This window comes from Epinephelus fuscoguttatus, linkage group LG4 (genome assembly GCF_011397635.1).
Source record: "Epinephelus fuscoguttatus linkage group LG4, E.fuscoguttatus.final_Chr_v1".
Taxonomy (NCBI): Eukaryota; Metazoa; Chordata; class Actinopteri; order Perciformes; family Serranidae; genus Epinephelus; species Epinephelus fuscoguttatus.
Window position 1 is genome coordinate 32,451,371 of NC_064755.1, and position 17,980 is coordinate 32,469,350.

Genomic DNA, 17,980 nt, shown 5'->3' on the forward strand with positions numbered 1-17,980 from the left:
CACAAAGGCAGGGCTAGTATCCCCCTGAGTTTTCCCTACTGCTGCTTCTATGAAAAATTTACACAGAAGTGATCTCATCGGCTATTTTAGGCCCATCTCTGACCTAGGAATGTTTTAAAGAGCTAGTATCTGTCTCTGCTTTTTGTGATGTTTGTCATTACGTCTGACAAGACCCCAGAAAACGTTTTTGTGTGGGCATGGGTGTGTGTAAATAAAAACCTATGTTCCTGCAGGCCTCTATGTGATCCTGCTTTATGATATCTCTGCTGTGTTCAATACACAAAATTGCATCTAAGTCGGACTTCTCATCTCATCTCGCCGGCACAAAGCTCATCTAGAATTGAAAGCAGCCGATTTCACTCATCTTTCTGTACATCTCCTTGCAGCCACAAAGTAGTGTACCTATTATATGAAGACACTCTCTCAATCTGCAGGATCCTCTGTGTTTTGGCAAGACACTTTCTTTCATTTTCCACACAGGACACAAACACAATCATGTAGTAAGTAAGTTACAGAGACACACATAAAATCAATTGCTTTTGAGAGAACTCCATCAGCAAATTGAGTCAATTTCAGGTTTCACTGTGCGGTCTCTGATGCAAACACTCACCACAAACACTGCCATCCAATTTCATAGCGAGAGTCTGGCTGCTCTCGAGATGAATAGGTGTGGGTCTGAAGTGTTGATGTTGGAGGCACAAGTCTGCCTGCTTGTACTTAGTTTCACACTGGTAATGGGATGGGTTGCTCTATGCTTATTTCTACAACAATGAATTGCTTGAAATGTTTGGGACCTTGGATATTACACATGATAACGATGGAACAAAAAGCAACTGAGCTGGAAAGAAGTCTATTAGAATGCTGAATGGTTGTTTTCAGCACATTTTAAGGGCAAAGCAATTTTAATGTGCGAGCGGAACAAAAATCTAGCCTTGACTCAGGACCAATTAAAGTGGAAACAGTAAAGTTTTTGCTTTAACTTATCTTTATGAAGATAATGTTGACTGCACAATTGCATGTCTCTGGAGTTATCTGTGTTAAGATTGGGTTCCTATAATCAGCAGGTGTTTTGAGTGGGGAAGCCATCCAGTGTTAGCCAAATGACTAAAATGCATCCTCCTTTTTAACCAGCCATCCCTCTCCATCCCACGAGTTTCCAGATGCTATCGTATCTGGACCCAGACCTATCTCAAATAAGCATTTCTATTCTAACCAGCGTGGCATTTGTAGCACTGTGTTAGTGACCAGACAACCATTGCACATGTTAAATCATCTCACATGATGCTACTCAGACAATCAAACCTAGACAGCGAAAGAAAGCAAAAAGGAGACAGCAAAAACAAGAGTTTTCAATCAAACAATGGACAGAACCTCATGTCCTTTTCCCACCAAAATTAAGGGGTGTATATGAGTTTTTTAAAGGAGGAAAAAAACATTAAAAATAAGCGATAAGCTGCTTTCCCATTGCCAGTAGACTAGAGCTGTGTACGCGGCTCTGCAGTGATTTGTTGCGGACTTTTGACTTGTTATTTGCTCAACCTCATGGTGTAGCATGATCATCTAATCATTATCAGCTGTGTGACAAAGGTGTGGCCTATATAACAAATCAGTGTACCTGCATCTCAGTATGATGGTTGGTCTTGACGAAGGCCCAAAGGCCGAAACATCATCATCATCATCATCATCAAAATAAAAGAAATGCATATGGTGCCAGTTTGTGCGACACTTTTTTTCTATAATGACGCCACAAACAGGCCAGTAAACAGTGGAAAGCTGCATGGAGGCCATAGAAAATGTTAATGTTTCTTACTTACTCAGTCTCTCTTCCAAACTTGGTGCCAACTAAATTTGGAACCATGTGTGAGCGCTGCTTAGATGGAGACAGACGGTATTTTATGGCGGACGATCATTGCATTGCGCCAACATTATAAAGTTGCTATCGTGTATGTTTTAGCAGTTGCCTATTTTCATATCCAGCAGACACAGAGAGCATTAGCTTCCATTTGGAAGCCGTGTTTCTGGACACCTGATAAATGTAGGTCCAATATTCCCTCCTTCAAGCTCTGCTTTCAGATCCACCAACTCCTGAGGGAAATATCTAGCTCTTCAGCTGCTTAATGATCCCTTATGTTCACCAGCTAGTTGCTGTGTTGTACAGTAGAAATGTACAGTCGGTTTAACAGAGGGTTTTCACTTTAAACCTTTGCCTGCTGAAAGTGGAAAATGTGTTGATGAAAGTGGTGAAAGTGAACTGAAACAATGAGCTGAGAGATAATGAAGCAATAATGAACTGTCGGTATTGATTAGTGCAGCTTTAAAATAAAAGCAACAACACTGCAATGCGAAAAAACAAAACTGCATTACAATCAAAATACCTGCATTCAAAAATGGAAAAGTTTAAATTTAGATTATCAGCAAAATTAACTTAAGTGGCAAAAGCAAAAGCACACATGTGGGATTGCTCCTGTTTTTAAGCGTTAAATCATTATATGTATTTTATTATACAAATAAGCAACAGTTTCAAGGTGTTGGTTGAGGTGTAGCTAATTTTCAACCACTTATACCCTCGGAAAATCAAGGCATTTTCTCACAGATGTTTTGTCTTTAAAATCTTAATCTGCAAAGTAATTAGTGGAGCTGTCAAATGAATGTAATTCAGTAAAAACATTGCATCTGAAGAAGATCTGCTATGCAGTGGAATACGCTATATATAGCAAATTTAAATTAGCATGAAATAGAAAAAACTACAAGTGCCTCAGAGTTGTGCTTTAGCACTGTGCTTGGGTAAATGTTAATTACTTTCCACCACTGTCTAAATGATGTGTTCAGAGAGACCATTATTTAACACTGTTATGGTAAATGGGGCCAGCATTTTGCCATTTGATCAAAACCTACAACCAACAGCATAATTTCCCATTAATTTAACACAGATAGTATCTTCAATTATGCAGATTCCCTCACACCGTCTAATTACCTGGACAACTGCGCATATCTGTTAATACATGTGAGGGCTGCAGAAGCTGTGAACTGCTACTCTTTCATTTAGCACCCCGGTTACAGTAACAAAATGCTCTGCAGCTCAACTGACACTTAAACCTCATCTTGATGAAGGTGACAGAAAATATATTACAGGGTGTGTGTGTGTGTGTGTGGACTGTAGATAAAAAAAAAAATAGGCCAAGGCATGTACTCACAAACAGATGCCCTAAAAACTGCACACACACACACACACACACACGCACACAAACAATGCAGGAGGAAGATCAAGAAGGCTGTATATTGACAAGGCAGCTGTCAAGGTCATATGCAGACGAATCTGAATAACTTTGATGCCATGTTTGCTCATTAATACCAGAGATGCAGAGGGTAGCAGCTATGACACGATGTTTACTACATATTTTACTGCAGGATAGCATTGGAGATGATAGTTATCATTTTTTAACGATGCATCTGGTAGAATTCAGTAAAGATGTGACGGGAGGAATTCGGCTGGAGCACCGTCAATTTAGTGTGTGAACATTTGAACTCTGTGCAGGTTTTTCAGAGCTTCACTATAAACGTGAAATGACCTGCTCAATGAGGTATAGCGCATGTTTTTCAATCATGTAATGTGGGACATTTTAAAGGCTATCAAGTGAAACATTGTTTCTATAAGAGAACAGTGCTGATATAATCAATCACATTTGGTTTCACTTTAAAGTGCAACATGGGGGAGATCAGAGTCCTGCACCGGGTCAGGTAACCCCCCAGAAGCTGTGTAATAGGTCAAAATACAGGTACGGGCACAGGTAAAAATGAACTACATGTCGGCTGGCAGCTGATGAGAACAAAAATATATCTTTTCATTTTCAGAATAAAGCTGTTAAACAGAAAATCCCGCACACTGCTCTTGCTCAGCATCACAATTTCAAGTGTTACAAATAAATTGTGAAGCTGAGCAAGAGCAGTGTGCGGGATTTTCTGTTCAAGGACTGAAGCAATATTTTCCAATGCACCTGCATCTGGGACAGTTGGATTTTTCGGAATAAGTAAAAAAGATGTGCAGTATTTGTGTAATATTTTGACATCTAAATCACCTTTCCTTTCCCTTTCCTTTTATTTTAAAAGTCAGTGACGCAAGCTGAACCTTTGACCCCATCTCCACATTTGTCATCGACTTGGAGGACTCCAGAGATGACACATTGCAGCCCACGGATGAGGTTACAGCCTACAGTGAGCTCAAGAAACCCAAGGTGGATCCTTCTGAGGTTTTATGGCGGTGGAAGGAGCATGCTAAAATGTTTTCTAATCTGGCAGTGATTGTGCAGAATGTGTTCACCATATCGGCATCGAGTGCAACAAGTGAAAGAGACTTTTCCTCCGTAATGTAGCCTTTATGTGTTTAATCACACGTGCGAGTCGGGCCACAGGACTTTTACTAATGGGTGCAGGCAGATGTGGCTTTGACTTAGACGTAATGATAGGTAACGGCTGCTTTTGGTACTGAGCTTTACGGGTATGGGTGGGTGGGGGTTTTCAAAAATGGACCTGTGCAGGACTCTGCTGAAGATATCTGGGCCTTACACTTTGGCGACATTGAAGACGCAACAGATTCACACCTTTCGTAAAGCAGATGTGCCTTGGAACGTATCTTTTTGCTCACTACACCTGCAGCACACATACAGGGTAGGATTGTGTGAGTAACAAGAAAAACAAGACAGTTAGTTTTCGTTGGGATTGTGTGGGATTGCTCTTTAGTTTTGGAGCCAGCGCTGGGAAACTTGAACTTTTTCATCAAGTTTGTGTACTATGGATGAGTCAACATTCATACTACACAGCCTATAGTAAGCTTTGTAAGTGATAAAGTTACTAAGCAACCACCAGCTGGTACTGGCAAAATAAATGTTGATGATAAGATAATAATAAATTGATGGGAAATATTGATTTAAAATTAAGATATGTTATCAACTTGTTGTTGCTGTCATTATTAAGTCATTTTGTGTATATTGGTACTTTAATTTAAAAATATATAGACACTTTAAGAGCCATTTCTGTGTAACAGGGCTGTGTACACCTCATGTAAAAAAAGAGGACTGGCCTATTTTTACATTTGTAGAATGGATTTTTGCGGTTAAAATGCACCACTTACGTGTTGCACAGTCACATATGAGCGAATGCAGGTGAGTGACAATCACCTGCTGGGGCGATTTTCATGCCGAATGTTGGCAGTGCCGAGTATGACGCACATGGAAGACAGCTTGCTAGCTAATGTTAGCTATCTTGACAATAAATAAAACCAGGAAATATGATGTCATTGGTACATTTTCCATTTTCTTACATTCCATGGCTGTCTCCTAACTTACTGCCAGCCAGGCAGCATCTCTTACGTGGGGCAGTTTGTATGCTTCATTGCCAATATCATTCAATATCAGCAGGTGTGTCTTCACCACACATACGTCTTTGCTAAGTGTTGAGACTGAGACTTTGCCGGTCAAAGGTTGCTTGCCACCGAAAGCAAAAGATTTATTCGGAACTTTACTCATATTGAATGGAAGTAAATGGGGTGAGTATTCACTAATGTTAATTTCGTGCATGTGTAACCCTGCCTTTAGAGTGGAAGAGTAGTGTTGCAGCAGCCACTCTGTGTACAGTCCACATCTGTTGTTTTCAGTGTAGCCACAGTGTTATTGGCAATAAGTAGTGAATGACCTCAGTGATGATAGATGCCATGAGAGTAATCACTCCCCTAGCAGGGTGACACTAAGTACATGCAAAGACGAAGGCCTTGAGCATGTTTCTATATTACACACTGATCAACTGACTGAGAGGACAAACATTAGTCTCTCAAAAAGCGTTCTGAAAAGCAGTTACTGTGTGTCGTGGACACACATAATGAGGGGATTACAGTTTGCCATCACAAAAGGATTATGCGATAAATGCATGAATTCAACAAAGTGTTTTCATGGGTATTTAGAAAATGTCTACATTTACAATTCACTGTGTGTGTATTTCTGTTTTTAACACTCAGTTGTTTCATTTAAAATTCAGTCAAACTAACAAAAGTAGGCCAAATATAAAAACACGGCACTACAGTGACAATAACGTTTTTTGGAGGGAATTCTTTTAGGTGTCAGATCAGCAGAGTAATGTGACATGTTCATTAAAATAAAAATCCAAGAACAAAGAAATATAACTAAAAGTGTATTGTGCTGGATTATCCAACCCGGGCCTGAAGCAAGTCTGTGGAAGTTCTTTATATTGTTCCAGAATGAAAAGAAGAAAACACTTAAGTCTGAAAGGTGGAAAATAAGCCATCACATGTCTTCCTATGCTTACTGTGAGATGACCCCGGCAGGAGGAAAAGAAACAACGAAAATGGTATAAATATTTAAAAGAAATCGCTTGTATTATTGTTTAAGGTTGGGGCAAGGTGTTGTTTGTGCTTATATGGGCATGGCTAAAGGAAATAAACTCATTATATATACAGATACATATGTTACACATGTACACCGTGGTTTTTCAAGGTCAAACATGTTTTTCTACTTGTCTGTAATGATTTTGTGATGGAGGCTAATGTGCCTGCTGCTGTCATGCTGAAGATATGTGTAATATCTCTGAGCTCATTTCATAAAAGTGAATCAGACCAAGCCGAGACCAAGCAGGCAGAGCACCATGACAACTGTAAAATCTTCAGTGTAAAAATAACACTGAAAAATAACATCCATGATCTCCTAAAAGGCAAAGAACAGATTTCTCTTATGACCCCTTTGATGCGGCATGGGCACAATCACAAAAAAACACCACATATCCACTCTGGGAGGGCAAATAAACTTGAGCTAAAAGTCACGGTTTGTTATTCAGGGCCATGCTGTACCTTCACAGTAGGCATTATCGTCCCGCAGTGGGCGGAAGCCATCCTTACAAACACAGCAGTCTCCTGCCTCCAGGTTCACACAGTCGGAGTGCTCCACGCAGCCGTGGCCCTCTGAGCAGAAGTCATGACCTGCAGGAGGCACCGAAAGGAAAAGGTTGAGACCCAGAGGAGAGAAGAGGAGAGGAGTGATGGACGCATACAGGGCTGGTGGAAAGGTTATGTCACAGTATCACAGTCTTTTCTCTGAGCAGCCACACTGCGGCTTTTTTCCGGCGTATTAGGACAAAATGACACTAATTTGATGTATTTCATTCTGAAATGTCTGACTTAATGATCTTAAAGAAGAATTTCACTGCTGGGAAGTTGTTTTTTTAATAAAACTAGACTGCCTATACAGTTGACAGACACAAAAACTTTTAAATTGGTGCTTTATGTCAAGAGAAAACAGAGGAAAAAGGCTGTGGCATTTGCTTTTGCTCAAGAGGTAGAAAACATACAACTACCAGAATGCACTGCACTGCACCAGACCAGTAAACGCTCCCACTGGTAGTTGTCGGATGCCAGCTTGGGGCGTTTTCCACAGCAAATAATGGTGGGTGGCTCGTAACAAACAATCTCCAATTACATTTAAACAGTGCACTAAAATATGTTTCTGAAGACATTTAGGTGAAAAATGGGCAACGCAGTAACGGAATCTTGGTTCATATTTGATCAACCCTGCTTAGCTTTACTGTCTGATCGGAGTTTGATCTACGTTTGAGGGGGGTGAGGGGCAGGGGCACTTGATCCACTTGTACGCTCTTTGTGTCTGTAATGGCAGGCATGCAAAAATGTGGATGTACAAATGTAGTTCAAGCAACAGCCAGAGAGCCATTGCGACAGTTCATTTACACATCCAAATTGGCAAAGACTCCCTTTAAACGGGACCTATTATGCTCATTTTCAGGTTTATACTTGTATTTTGGGTTTCTACTAGAAAATGTTTGCATGCTCAAAAAAACACTTTATTTTCCTTACACTGGCTGTGTTGGAACACCTGTATTCACCCTCTCTCTGAGATACCATTTTAGCGCCTGTCTCTTTGAGCCCTCCCAAGAAAAAACCCAGTCTGCCCTGACTGGTCAGCGTTTCCAGATCTTCCATATCTGCACTCTCGCTCTTGTCTTCTTTGTACTATCATTACAGCCTGGCGAATACTGTGACGCCATAAAGCCGCACTTTCAACCATAAAAAATTATCAAATGAAAATCTTCACAGCCAGATATTTTCCAGCAGTTATATGATCTGAAACCAGGAGAAACCAAGATAACATTTTTTCCTGACATTAGCGTGTAGCTACATGTGGCAGCGTACTTGCAGCCAGGCGATGACTGTAACAGTAAACACCACCACTTTGTGCTGTGAAAAAAATCACCAATAAAAACTTCTAAACAAAAATCTTCACAGCTGGACTAACAACATCAGCAACACAAGATTTGAATCTGGATTTCCAGGCTATTAAAATTTGAAACTTTTGCCACATTTAAAAATGAACATCTGACATTTTAACATTATATATATAACAGGGAATAAGGAATGCATAATAGGTCCCTTTAAGAGAAATAAATCATAAGAATACTGGATAAAAATACGAATAATAACAGGAACAAGTTTTAGTCCATTCCCAACAAATCACAGATGCTTTGTATTATTGCATATTTTTCCAATGATCTGCTACTTTACAGGCCACTGACTTAAGTTTTTGCCACAAAACCTGTAAAATGAGAAAATAACTTCTATGTTTAACAAATAATCATATTCCAAAATAAAAACATAATGTAAAAAGGCATAACATTAATGTTATATAGGAAGATGTTTCCGTCATACCTCTGCAGACTTTGCAGCATCTGTCATTCAAAGTGATCTGCTCCGACTCTGCACAGTTGAGCTGGGGACAAGGCTCACTGGGGACAACTCGATGCATGGTCCTGTCCTGTGACGGACAGAGAAACAATCCCCATGAGCCACCTCTCAGGTCCACTCTGCCCCCCTTCATTTGCTAAGGGCCTGGATGTAATTATAAAGGTAATTATTCATCTATTGTGTTTCCTCTTTCACTCTCCCTCTCTGTCTGCCCCCCCTGTGTGTTCATTACAAACCAATTACTCATTGGTCAATAGCAGTTTTTTCTCAAACTACTTCTAGGAAGGAAATAAAAGCTGTCTTCTTCTCTCCTCCTGCTATCCTCAATGAGTTACATCATGATTCATGATGCATCTTTATTATACAAACAGTGAATCAATCTTCTGGATTATCCCTGCATGTGTGTTTAGTCAGAGTGTAAAACCTGATTAGGGGGTTCCTTTTCCCAGCATGCCTTTGGCAGGTCTCTCTAATGATCTCATCTGTGTCCCTCTGACTGATGCTAATTTAAAGTCATTAACACTAAACGCAGTTGGACAAAGACAATAGGCTTCTTCCCTCTGTTGGTAGTGCACAAATATTTTACTTAAGGATAATCTTAAAGCCACTCGGTCTACAGATCCATAAGGTGTCATGACCTCAAGTTGTGCTTGGGGCGGCTGTGGCTCAGGCTGGGTATCCGTACTTGACACCTTTAAGATATCGACTGAATACGTAGTACCAAGTAGTATTGAAACTTCTCCAGTCAAATGATAGCTGCATTTGATCCTTTTTGTACTCACATCCAGACAAAAATGTTTGTTGTATGGTTTTGTTTGCAGCTAAATCACTGCAAGCATTCAATTCAATGTGATGTATGATTGGCTCACTACCACATAAGCTACAACCCATACAGTCTGTGGTCGGGTGAAGTCAAGTGTGGTGTATTTGATGGAGTTGCAGTACAGTTAGCTAATAAATGTTTAAATAATTCAAAACGTCTTCCTGTAAGAATCATTTTGATGGGGAGAAGTGGTGGTGGCAAAAAAAAATGGGTATCAAATCCTGGTATTGTGACTTTTTAAATGATATCGAGCCCTAGTTGTGGCTCAGGAGGTGTAACTACTCCACTAATTGGAAGATCGGCAGTTCGATCCCTGGTTCCTCCAGTCTGCATGTTTCAGTGCCCATGCTGATCCCCAAATTGCTCCTGATGGCTCTGCAGTATGGTATCCTCTGCCACCAAATTATGAATGTGTGTGTGGATGACTGAACATGGCATGTACTGTCAAACAGCTTTGAGTGGTTGCAGGACTATAAACCGCTATACAAATGCAATGCCATTTACCATCTCCATATGGTACACAGAGTATGCTCGCATGAAATTCTGGACCAACTTCCCCTAAAAGTCCCCAAACAACTTTCCAAACAAGCTGCACCGTCTACTTCTTGCCACCCACCACCCGAAACTTGCACCCCCTCCTGCAGCCAGCAGGCAGACAGAAGATCAGAGGCGTGACAAGCAGCTGTCAGGGGAAGCCTGCAGGAGTCTGCAGCAGTGGGGCTGACTGACAGCACTCCCCGTCCCCATTTCTTTGATCTGCCTGGGACTGCCAGTCAGTTAGCTGGGACTACAGATGGGCCAGGTGTGGGCAAGCAAGCCAGACAGCTGTCTGAAACTGCAGATTCTAATGGAGCTTTACAGAATTCATGGAGGAGCCGGTTGATACGATTGAGTTGGGTGATTAAAAACTTCAAATCACTTTTCTGTGATTGATTGGGCCTGCCTGGCATAATGTCATCAAGTGAATTACTCCCAAAAGTGAGCGACCCACCCATCTGGTGCGCCAGGCAGACAAAAGCAAATACTCTGAATAATTGGGAAATGACTGTCATTTGGGACCACTGTGGTATCTGATGATTGGTTCTGAAGAATGGCTGTGGCATTCTGTGATTGACAGGTACACTGTTCTGCTCTGCAAATGTATACTTAATTAGAGGGATCTGCCCAATTTCTTTACATGACAAAGAAAACGCTGACAAGCCAGATCAATGATATTCAGCTGAAGTGGACCATCTCGCATGCTGGCTCATCGAGGCTTGATTTATCCTCTCAGGTTGGGCCAAGGTAACTGTGGAGTGAGTATTTAGTGAGCTGTCATGCGCCGCTACATGGAAATGATCAGAGCTGAAGTGCTTGGTTACATGAGTTATTGTGGTGTCTCTTCCTGCAGGAGATTGATAAAATCATTTTGAATAAGTACGTGAAAGTGTGCGCTTTCTCTCTCTAGGTGTACTGTATGTGTGAGCGCTGACATGACTTACCCTGCATTCAAACAGCAGGCACCTGCCAGAGGAGTCGCGCACAGCCTTCTGATCCCCCTCCACCAGCTCTCTCCCACCAAACAAGCAGACAGCTGGTAGGAGACACAGAAACATCATCAGCGTACGCGCAGATAAACACACAGACGCATCAAAGATAAACATACACATAAAATAACACATTTCATTCACATCATAGATTGTTTTGTCTTGTCTTAAAGCATGTGAATGCAATACATGAAATAACCCCTCCAAGAATGTTGTGATGGAATACATTTAAAATGCATGTTGCTGTCAGAAGCTTAAAGGAATACCTCATCCACAAATAATCATTTGTATATCAGTTAATCATCGACATGTGACGTTGAACTTGTGGAGAACTTACAGAAACTCCTGCAGTAAAATAATAGTACTACAAATAATAACTTTATTTACATAGCCCCTTCAAGAAAAGAGTTTACAAAGCGCTTTAATGCACAAAGCAAAGCAGAAGCAAGATACCTCAAGGGCAATATAACAATAAAAAGCCAAACAGTAATGCAGAACTAAACCAAGACAAAATTAAGGTAAAATTAGACACGAGATAAGATGTAAAAACATATCAGAGAGAAGACAGATGATAATGAGAAAAAAAAGATAAAAAAATATTAAAAAATTAACAAAAATAAACACAATAAAAAGAATAAAAGCAATAATAATAATGAGAATCAAGACAGAATAAAAAGACATCACATAAAAGCAAGTCTATAAAAATGGGTTGTGAGAATTGATTTAAAGGAGGTCACTGATTCCGCAAACCTCATCTCTTCAGGCAAGTTGTTCCAAAGCCGAGGGGCCCTGATGGCGACGCAGTCACCTTTAGATTTAAGCCACAACTTTAGAACAGCCAGAAGGGCCCCACCTGAGAATCTAAGGCTGCAAACTGGGTCATATGGGGTCAACATTTTAATAACGCAGCCTTGGGCCAGATCCAGACGTGCTTTAAAAGGGATCAGTAAAATCTCAAAATCAAAAAGTCTCAGTCATCCAGTTGTATGGTCAGTACTTACCAGACATGGTTATTATTTAAAACACTTTCACATACAAGGAGAGCGATAACATTTGAACTCTACTCGTGCCTTCCACTGAGCAGAGTTCAAATGTACACATTTGCCCAGGCGCACTGCTCGTCTGTGTTTGAGACTGTTTATGCTGAATTGTTTTAAATAGCAACGTTTTTCCGAAAATGCATGTTTCATGTTTGGGAAGTACTGAGCATATGAATGGATAAATGAGACTTAGATTATACTGCAGGGGATGTGTGAGGGTTTGTAAATGGATGTTTTGATATAGTTTTGTCAAATGCTGCCTCCAAATCCTTGCAAATTTTCTACTTTTTACTATTTTTCTACTTCTTTATTCACCGTGGAGGCATGCGAGAAAAACAGAAGCAAATTCAAAGTAACACAGGGCGAGTGACTGATATACAAATGATCATTTTGTGGGTGAAGCATTGCTTTAAGATTTATATATGTTATGTGATTTAAATCTGTTGTTGAAGAAATTCTCAGTTTAATTCAATATAGTTTTATTGTTTTTTGTTCACAACAAAAAAAAGATTGTCTTGTCTATGAAATGTAAAAAAATATGACAAATACATCATGTCTCCAGATTCCAATGTGAGATCTTTGTATTAATTTACAAAACAACAGCAAATTACTTGATTTATTACCCAATTAACAGATTCATAATCAATTCTATTTTGTCAAATGATTTAATAAGCAACTTCTCAAATAAATTACACACATTTTCATCCCACCGTCCCCCCCAAATATATTCATACTTAACCCAGATCTCCTCCTCTTTGTGATCACTGTCGGACCAGCAGGGGTCTTATCTAACAGAACTGTTTTACATGTATGATACAATCTGTCCTTGTTATTTACAGTTTCTTAAAAGTCCTCAGGTAAATGGACTCAAACCAAATCAAGCATATCAAACCCAATTAAGCAACTAAGGAAGTAATGTAATAATTAACATGTGGAGAGAGAGAGAGAGAGAGAGAGAGAGAGAGAGAGCACTCCTCGCTGCAGCACTGAGGAGAATCCGTTTCATATAATTCCAGGGCGGGAGGGGCGCAAAAATAATCACATGGGCAGGACGTCTGTGTTTGATGAGCGGCTGGGGTCAGACAGATTCAGACTGATATGAGGAAGAGAAATGATTGACACCGCAGGTCAGGCCCTATCACAAAGCGGTGTATCATGAAAGCAGAGGACTTCTGAAACAGCCATTTGACGTTCTACTTGACAGACCATCAAAAAAAAACAGGAAAAAAAACCCACAGACTCAGAACTCCTCCCTGCAAGGCCTTGTGCTGCCAGATAAGGCTTTAATTTGGAGAGCGAATCATGTCTTTGTAGTGAGGAAACTTGCGGCACTCTTCTCTCCCAAAGCCAGAGCATGCGTAATTAGCTGTGTGTTTGTCTACCTCGTTGAGATAAGTGAGCACAGGGGTGTTGAGTTTAAGGGGATTACCAGCTACGTGTTTATATTTGTGTAATGCAGCAGCAGGTTCGGAGTCATATTTTAAAACCCCTGTGCTGCAGCTGCGACCCATGGGTCAGTGGGAATGATGCCGACGCAAGCTGATTAGAATCGAAGACTAATGGTTTCTTGCTGATAAAGACTTAAATCTTGTCTATTATTTGCTTTGCAAGGGAAGCAGGAGAGCAACGGCAGCAGTGTGTGGGAGTGTGTGGTGAGAAAGTTATCGAGTGAAGTAAGCTTGCACAAGATGTGCAGCGGGAGCTACTAGGAAATATACATGCATAAAGCGTACTGTAATTTTCTGTCATTCATATGCTCTGTAACTGTCGCAGGTGACAACGCTCTTATTAATACTGAATTAAGCTAATTAATTCCTTTGTTCTATACATTAACAGGCAGCTCTGTCGGGCCTCTTAAAAGCAAATCCATTACGTTTCTTTAAGTTTCATTTGGGTTAATACCAGAAGAATAATGGGGTGAGGAAAGCTAATATCCTCTAAAATCCATTTTTATTGAGAGGGGAATTGAGAGAATATGAGATGCAGAGTGCTGCGGTGAGGAGGCTAATAAGAGTTCATTGCTGAACTCAGAGGCTTGTGTAAAAAAAAAAAACAGATCCTCTATGTAGATATGTGATGAAACAGAATTATTTATCCAGCAAGAACACACGAAGGCTCAAAAGTTAAAAAATGGTCACTTAAGACGACACCATCGCCACTTAGAGCGCGCATCATCTCCAGGTATTAAACATTTCTACGCACGTCTACACTTTTCTCCCAGCCCCAACATGTCTGCCATAAATAGGAACTACTTTACATCACATGCAGTGATCCCAAGATTTACTGGCTCATGTCTGTGTGACTGGTGGCCATCTGTGTTTTGAAGCCAGCTAGTGAATAATTGATTGGTCCATGTATATGCAAAAGGATGGACTCATCTCAAGAGGCATGTTAGGAGGTAGCTTAGCAACACAGCAGAGGCCTGGTCAATTGTCAGGCAGCCCTTGTGGAGGCGTGATGTGTGCTCTAATTCTGGTGGTGGTGGTGGTGGAGGTTGTTTTGCTGTTGTGTGTGCGCGTGTTTGTGCTGCAATTGTGTCCATGATTGTATGAGTGTAGGAGGGTGACGAGGTTAAGGGTACTCCACTCACGCTGGCACTCCTTGCAGCAGGCACCCTTTACGTAGGCAGGCGCTGTGCCCGACGGGCACTGAGGGGGAGGGCAGGAGATGGCCTCACATTGCACCGTGCCATTCTGGTGAAGAGAGAGAAACACAACACGCTGTTTAAAGAGTGACTACTACAGGCCGACAGATACTGGATATTTCAGGCTGATATTGATGTTACATCAATATCAGTGAAAGAATCTGAAGACACCTGCAGATATTCTCTTTTTTTCTGACACATAAATGTTTCTGACAAGAATCCCTTTCAGAGACAGTTGACTCCAAAATAGAAATATGAATTTTTCCTCTTACCTGTAGTGTTATTTACCAACATAGATTTCTTGGTGTGAGTTGCCAAGTATCGGCAGCAGAGATGTCTGCCTTCTCTCCAATATAATGGAACTAGATGGCACTCAGCTTGTGGTGCTCAAAGTGCCAAAAAAATACATTTGAAAAACTCAACAGCAATGTCTATTTCCAGAAACCATGACCTGGTTACTCAAGATAATCCACAGACCTTCAGTTTCACGGTAAAACCAGTGTTTCCCCTTTGATTTTTTTCCAGCAGCGGTGCTGATGCACATAGTTTTATTTGGCACTGCCGGAGGATATTCAGCACGTCCACTGACGTGAGAAGGGCTTTGGATGCATATTTTTATACAGCTGTACATGTCAAAAAACATTCAATGAAATTCTTCCTATACCATATATGACACTACAGTCGCTCCTACATGTGGGGGCAGATGTAACATCTAGTGTTTAAATCAATATAATGAATTGGTTGTTAAAACAATTGATGACTGTTAACAAGTACAACAAAGACAAGACAAGTTACCTACATAAATACTGTATTCAAATAGTTTTTTAAAGATTATTATTTTTTGGCTTTTGCTTTCTTTGGCAGGACGGCATGCAGCAGAGGGCTGTCAAGCCTGCGACAGCTGTGACAGGGACATTGCCGCTCTAACCACTGAGCTACTGGACGCCCCAGTTCGAGAGGTTTTTGAGTAATGACATTAAAACCAAAAATTGTTACAACTACCCCAAGTCTTCCCTAATCAACCCTGCGTGCCAGGGACAAAATGACTCAAAATCCAGGAGAAACGATGCCATGTGGGTCATGTGGGCATCATACAGGTAAAAACAAAGCTGTATCAGAAAACAGCAGTGTTTCGCAGCTTCTACAGAAGCGTTCAGTGTGGTGTGTGCGTGGCGGCAGGTGAGCTGGACGTCGGGTTAGCAGTAAACTATGAATGTGAGCTACAGTTTATCAGAACCGCCGGACCAGTGAAGCCAATTTAACGGCAGTTATTGTCTTCTGTGCTCATCTGAGTGGCTCTTCTGATTGGCTTTCAAACTATTTAGAACAAAAATTGGACAATAACAACCAGTGGCCGATCGGTTGGGGTGCTCAGTTTATAATTCCTGCTCATCCCGATGGTGGCTGCTTACAGTAGAAATAGCCTTAATTGCGTATGGGGAGATTTCTATACAGCAACATCTTAATGTATATCTGGGAAACACTGTAGGAACTATTTTCTTTCCACCAAACCACACCCACAAACCTTATAACTGCACAGAAGGTAGTACACGTCCACTGCCAGCTCACCTAGCACCACTGAGCTAGCTGACGTTACAGCTCAGCTGAAGGGGGCGCCATTAATGGTTACATCTCTTGCTGTCACTAGCCTCTCGGCCATGAGTAGATGCATGCTTCCCTCTGCACAGTGATACGGTTGGCAGGTGTAGTTTGGTGGAAAGAAAATAGTTCCTATATAAAACTGCTCACCAACAAGATCTGTGGATTATCTTAACTTATGATTTCATGAGAGAGACGCTGCTGTTGAGATTTTCAGATATATTTTTTGGCACTCAGAGCACCCCAAGCCGAGTGCCATCTACTTTCATTATATTCAAGAGAAGGCAGACGTCTCTACAGCCGATATCTCCAACAGTCTGCAACTCACACCAAAACCATCCAGACTGATAAATACTAAAACTGGTAATTACTGAGCTGTGACTACACTGTCTACAGCACTAACTGAGACATTTTAAAACTGAAAAATAGCTTCTCACTGTGGTGGACACACAATGTAAAGGAGACATCATTTATGTACAAAGATGCCAAATAAAATGACTGTAGTAAACATCAACAATAAGAGCTGGCACTGGTGCATCAATACTGCAGAAAATGAAACCTTTTCAAATATTCAGTATTGGTATGAATCGATAAATCAGCATTTCTGACAACACTAGTGCCTGTTTATCATTTTTAACTTACACTACTATCTGTCTTTTTCTGATGGTATTTATAGCCATAGTCACATTATACTTGTCTGGTGTGGTACTTGCCTTTGTTGCCTCTGATAGCCAACTGTAAGTCACCTCAGAGTGCAATGTTCTGTGAATAAAACTGCACATGTTCTGCATCGTTTAGTGAATTGCTTTCATTGTAACACACAACCATTTTAAAATTAATTATTTCAGATGCATAAGTTATCTGTCCAATCCAATCAACCTCTAAAATGCCTAAATCCACTTAAAATGAATCAAAATGAGCCCCCTGGGAGTTGAAATAAGAATACATCTGGTTCATACAGCTATTTTGAATTTTGAGAATGTCAGAGATGGATTCAGCATCCTCAATAACCTCCCTAACCACTCCAATGCTGTGCAAATCGGCCAAGCATTTGCTGAAATATAGTCTACATAGGTGATTATGCTAATCAGTGCTAATTATGCAAATTTCCCAACATATGCCAGTTAGTATCTGCCAGTTTCCAAATGCTGGGGACCCATTCTGTACATTTCTAACCTAAACCTTTGGGGAACTCAACACTTCTGGGTTCACATTGCTGGCAAGTAGATTCTCTGGAAGGCCAGTGACTCAATATTCAGTTTCCTCCGATATGAGGTATAGTGACAAATTAGGCCAAAGCAAGTTTAATTTTCAAGGTAGAAAGGTCAACTTGAAGTCACAAAGTAGGGTAGAGCACGCACATCCAAAGTATCACAGGTGCGGGACCAACAAGCAAACAGACTTTTAAAAAAGGTGAAGTCCGCACACTGTTATAGCTCCTCAAATGTTTATTGTAAGGATCAACATTTTGTTTTTAAACTTGGGCTCAAAATGAGGCTTATCAACATGGGAAGTTTTCAATGTATGAGTGAAGCAGTGATATTAAACATAAAGTGATGAAAAATAATCATTTTTAATAAGAATGTGTCAAAC

The 17,980-nt window shown here is 40.7% G+C and overlaps 1 protein-coding gene across 1 annotated transcript in view; it reads right to left on the minus strand.

Moving 5' to 3' along the window:
- nell2a (neural EGFL like 2a) overlaps positions 1-17,980 on the minus strand; it is a 129,168-nt gene that overhangs the window by 85,871 nt on the left and 25,317 nt on the right. The window contains exons 9-12 of the mRNA XM_049573261.1: positions 14,735-14,837; positions 11,060-11,151; positions 8,720-8,825; positions 6,854-6,982 (exon numbers count right to left, since the gene is read on the minus strand). Of these exons, the coding sequence (XP_049429218.1) occupies positions 6,854-6,982; positions 8,720-8,825; positions 11,060-11,151; positions 14,735-14,837 (430 nt within the window). The remainder of the gene's footprint in view (positions 1-6,853; positions 6,983-8,719; positions 8,826-11,059; positions 11,152-14,734; positions 14,838-17,980) is intronic.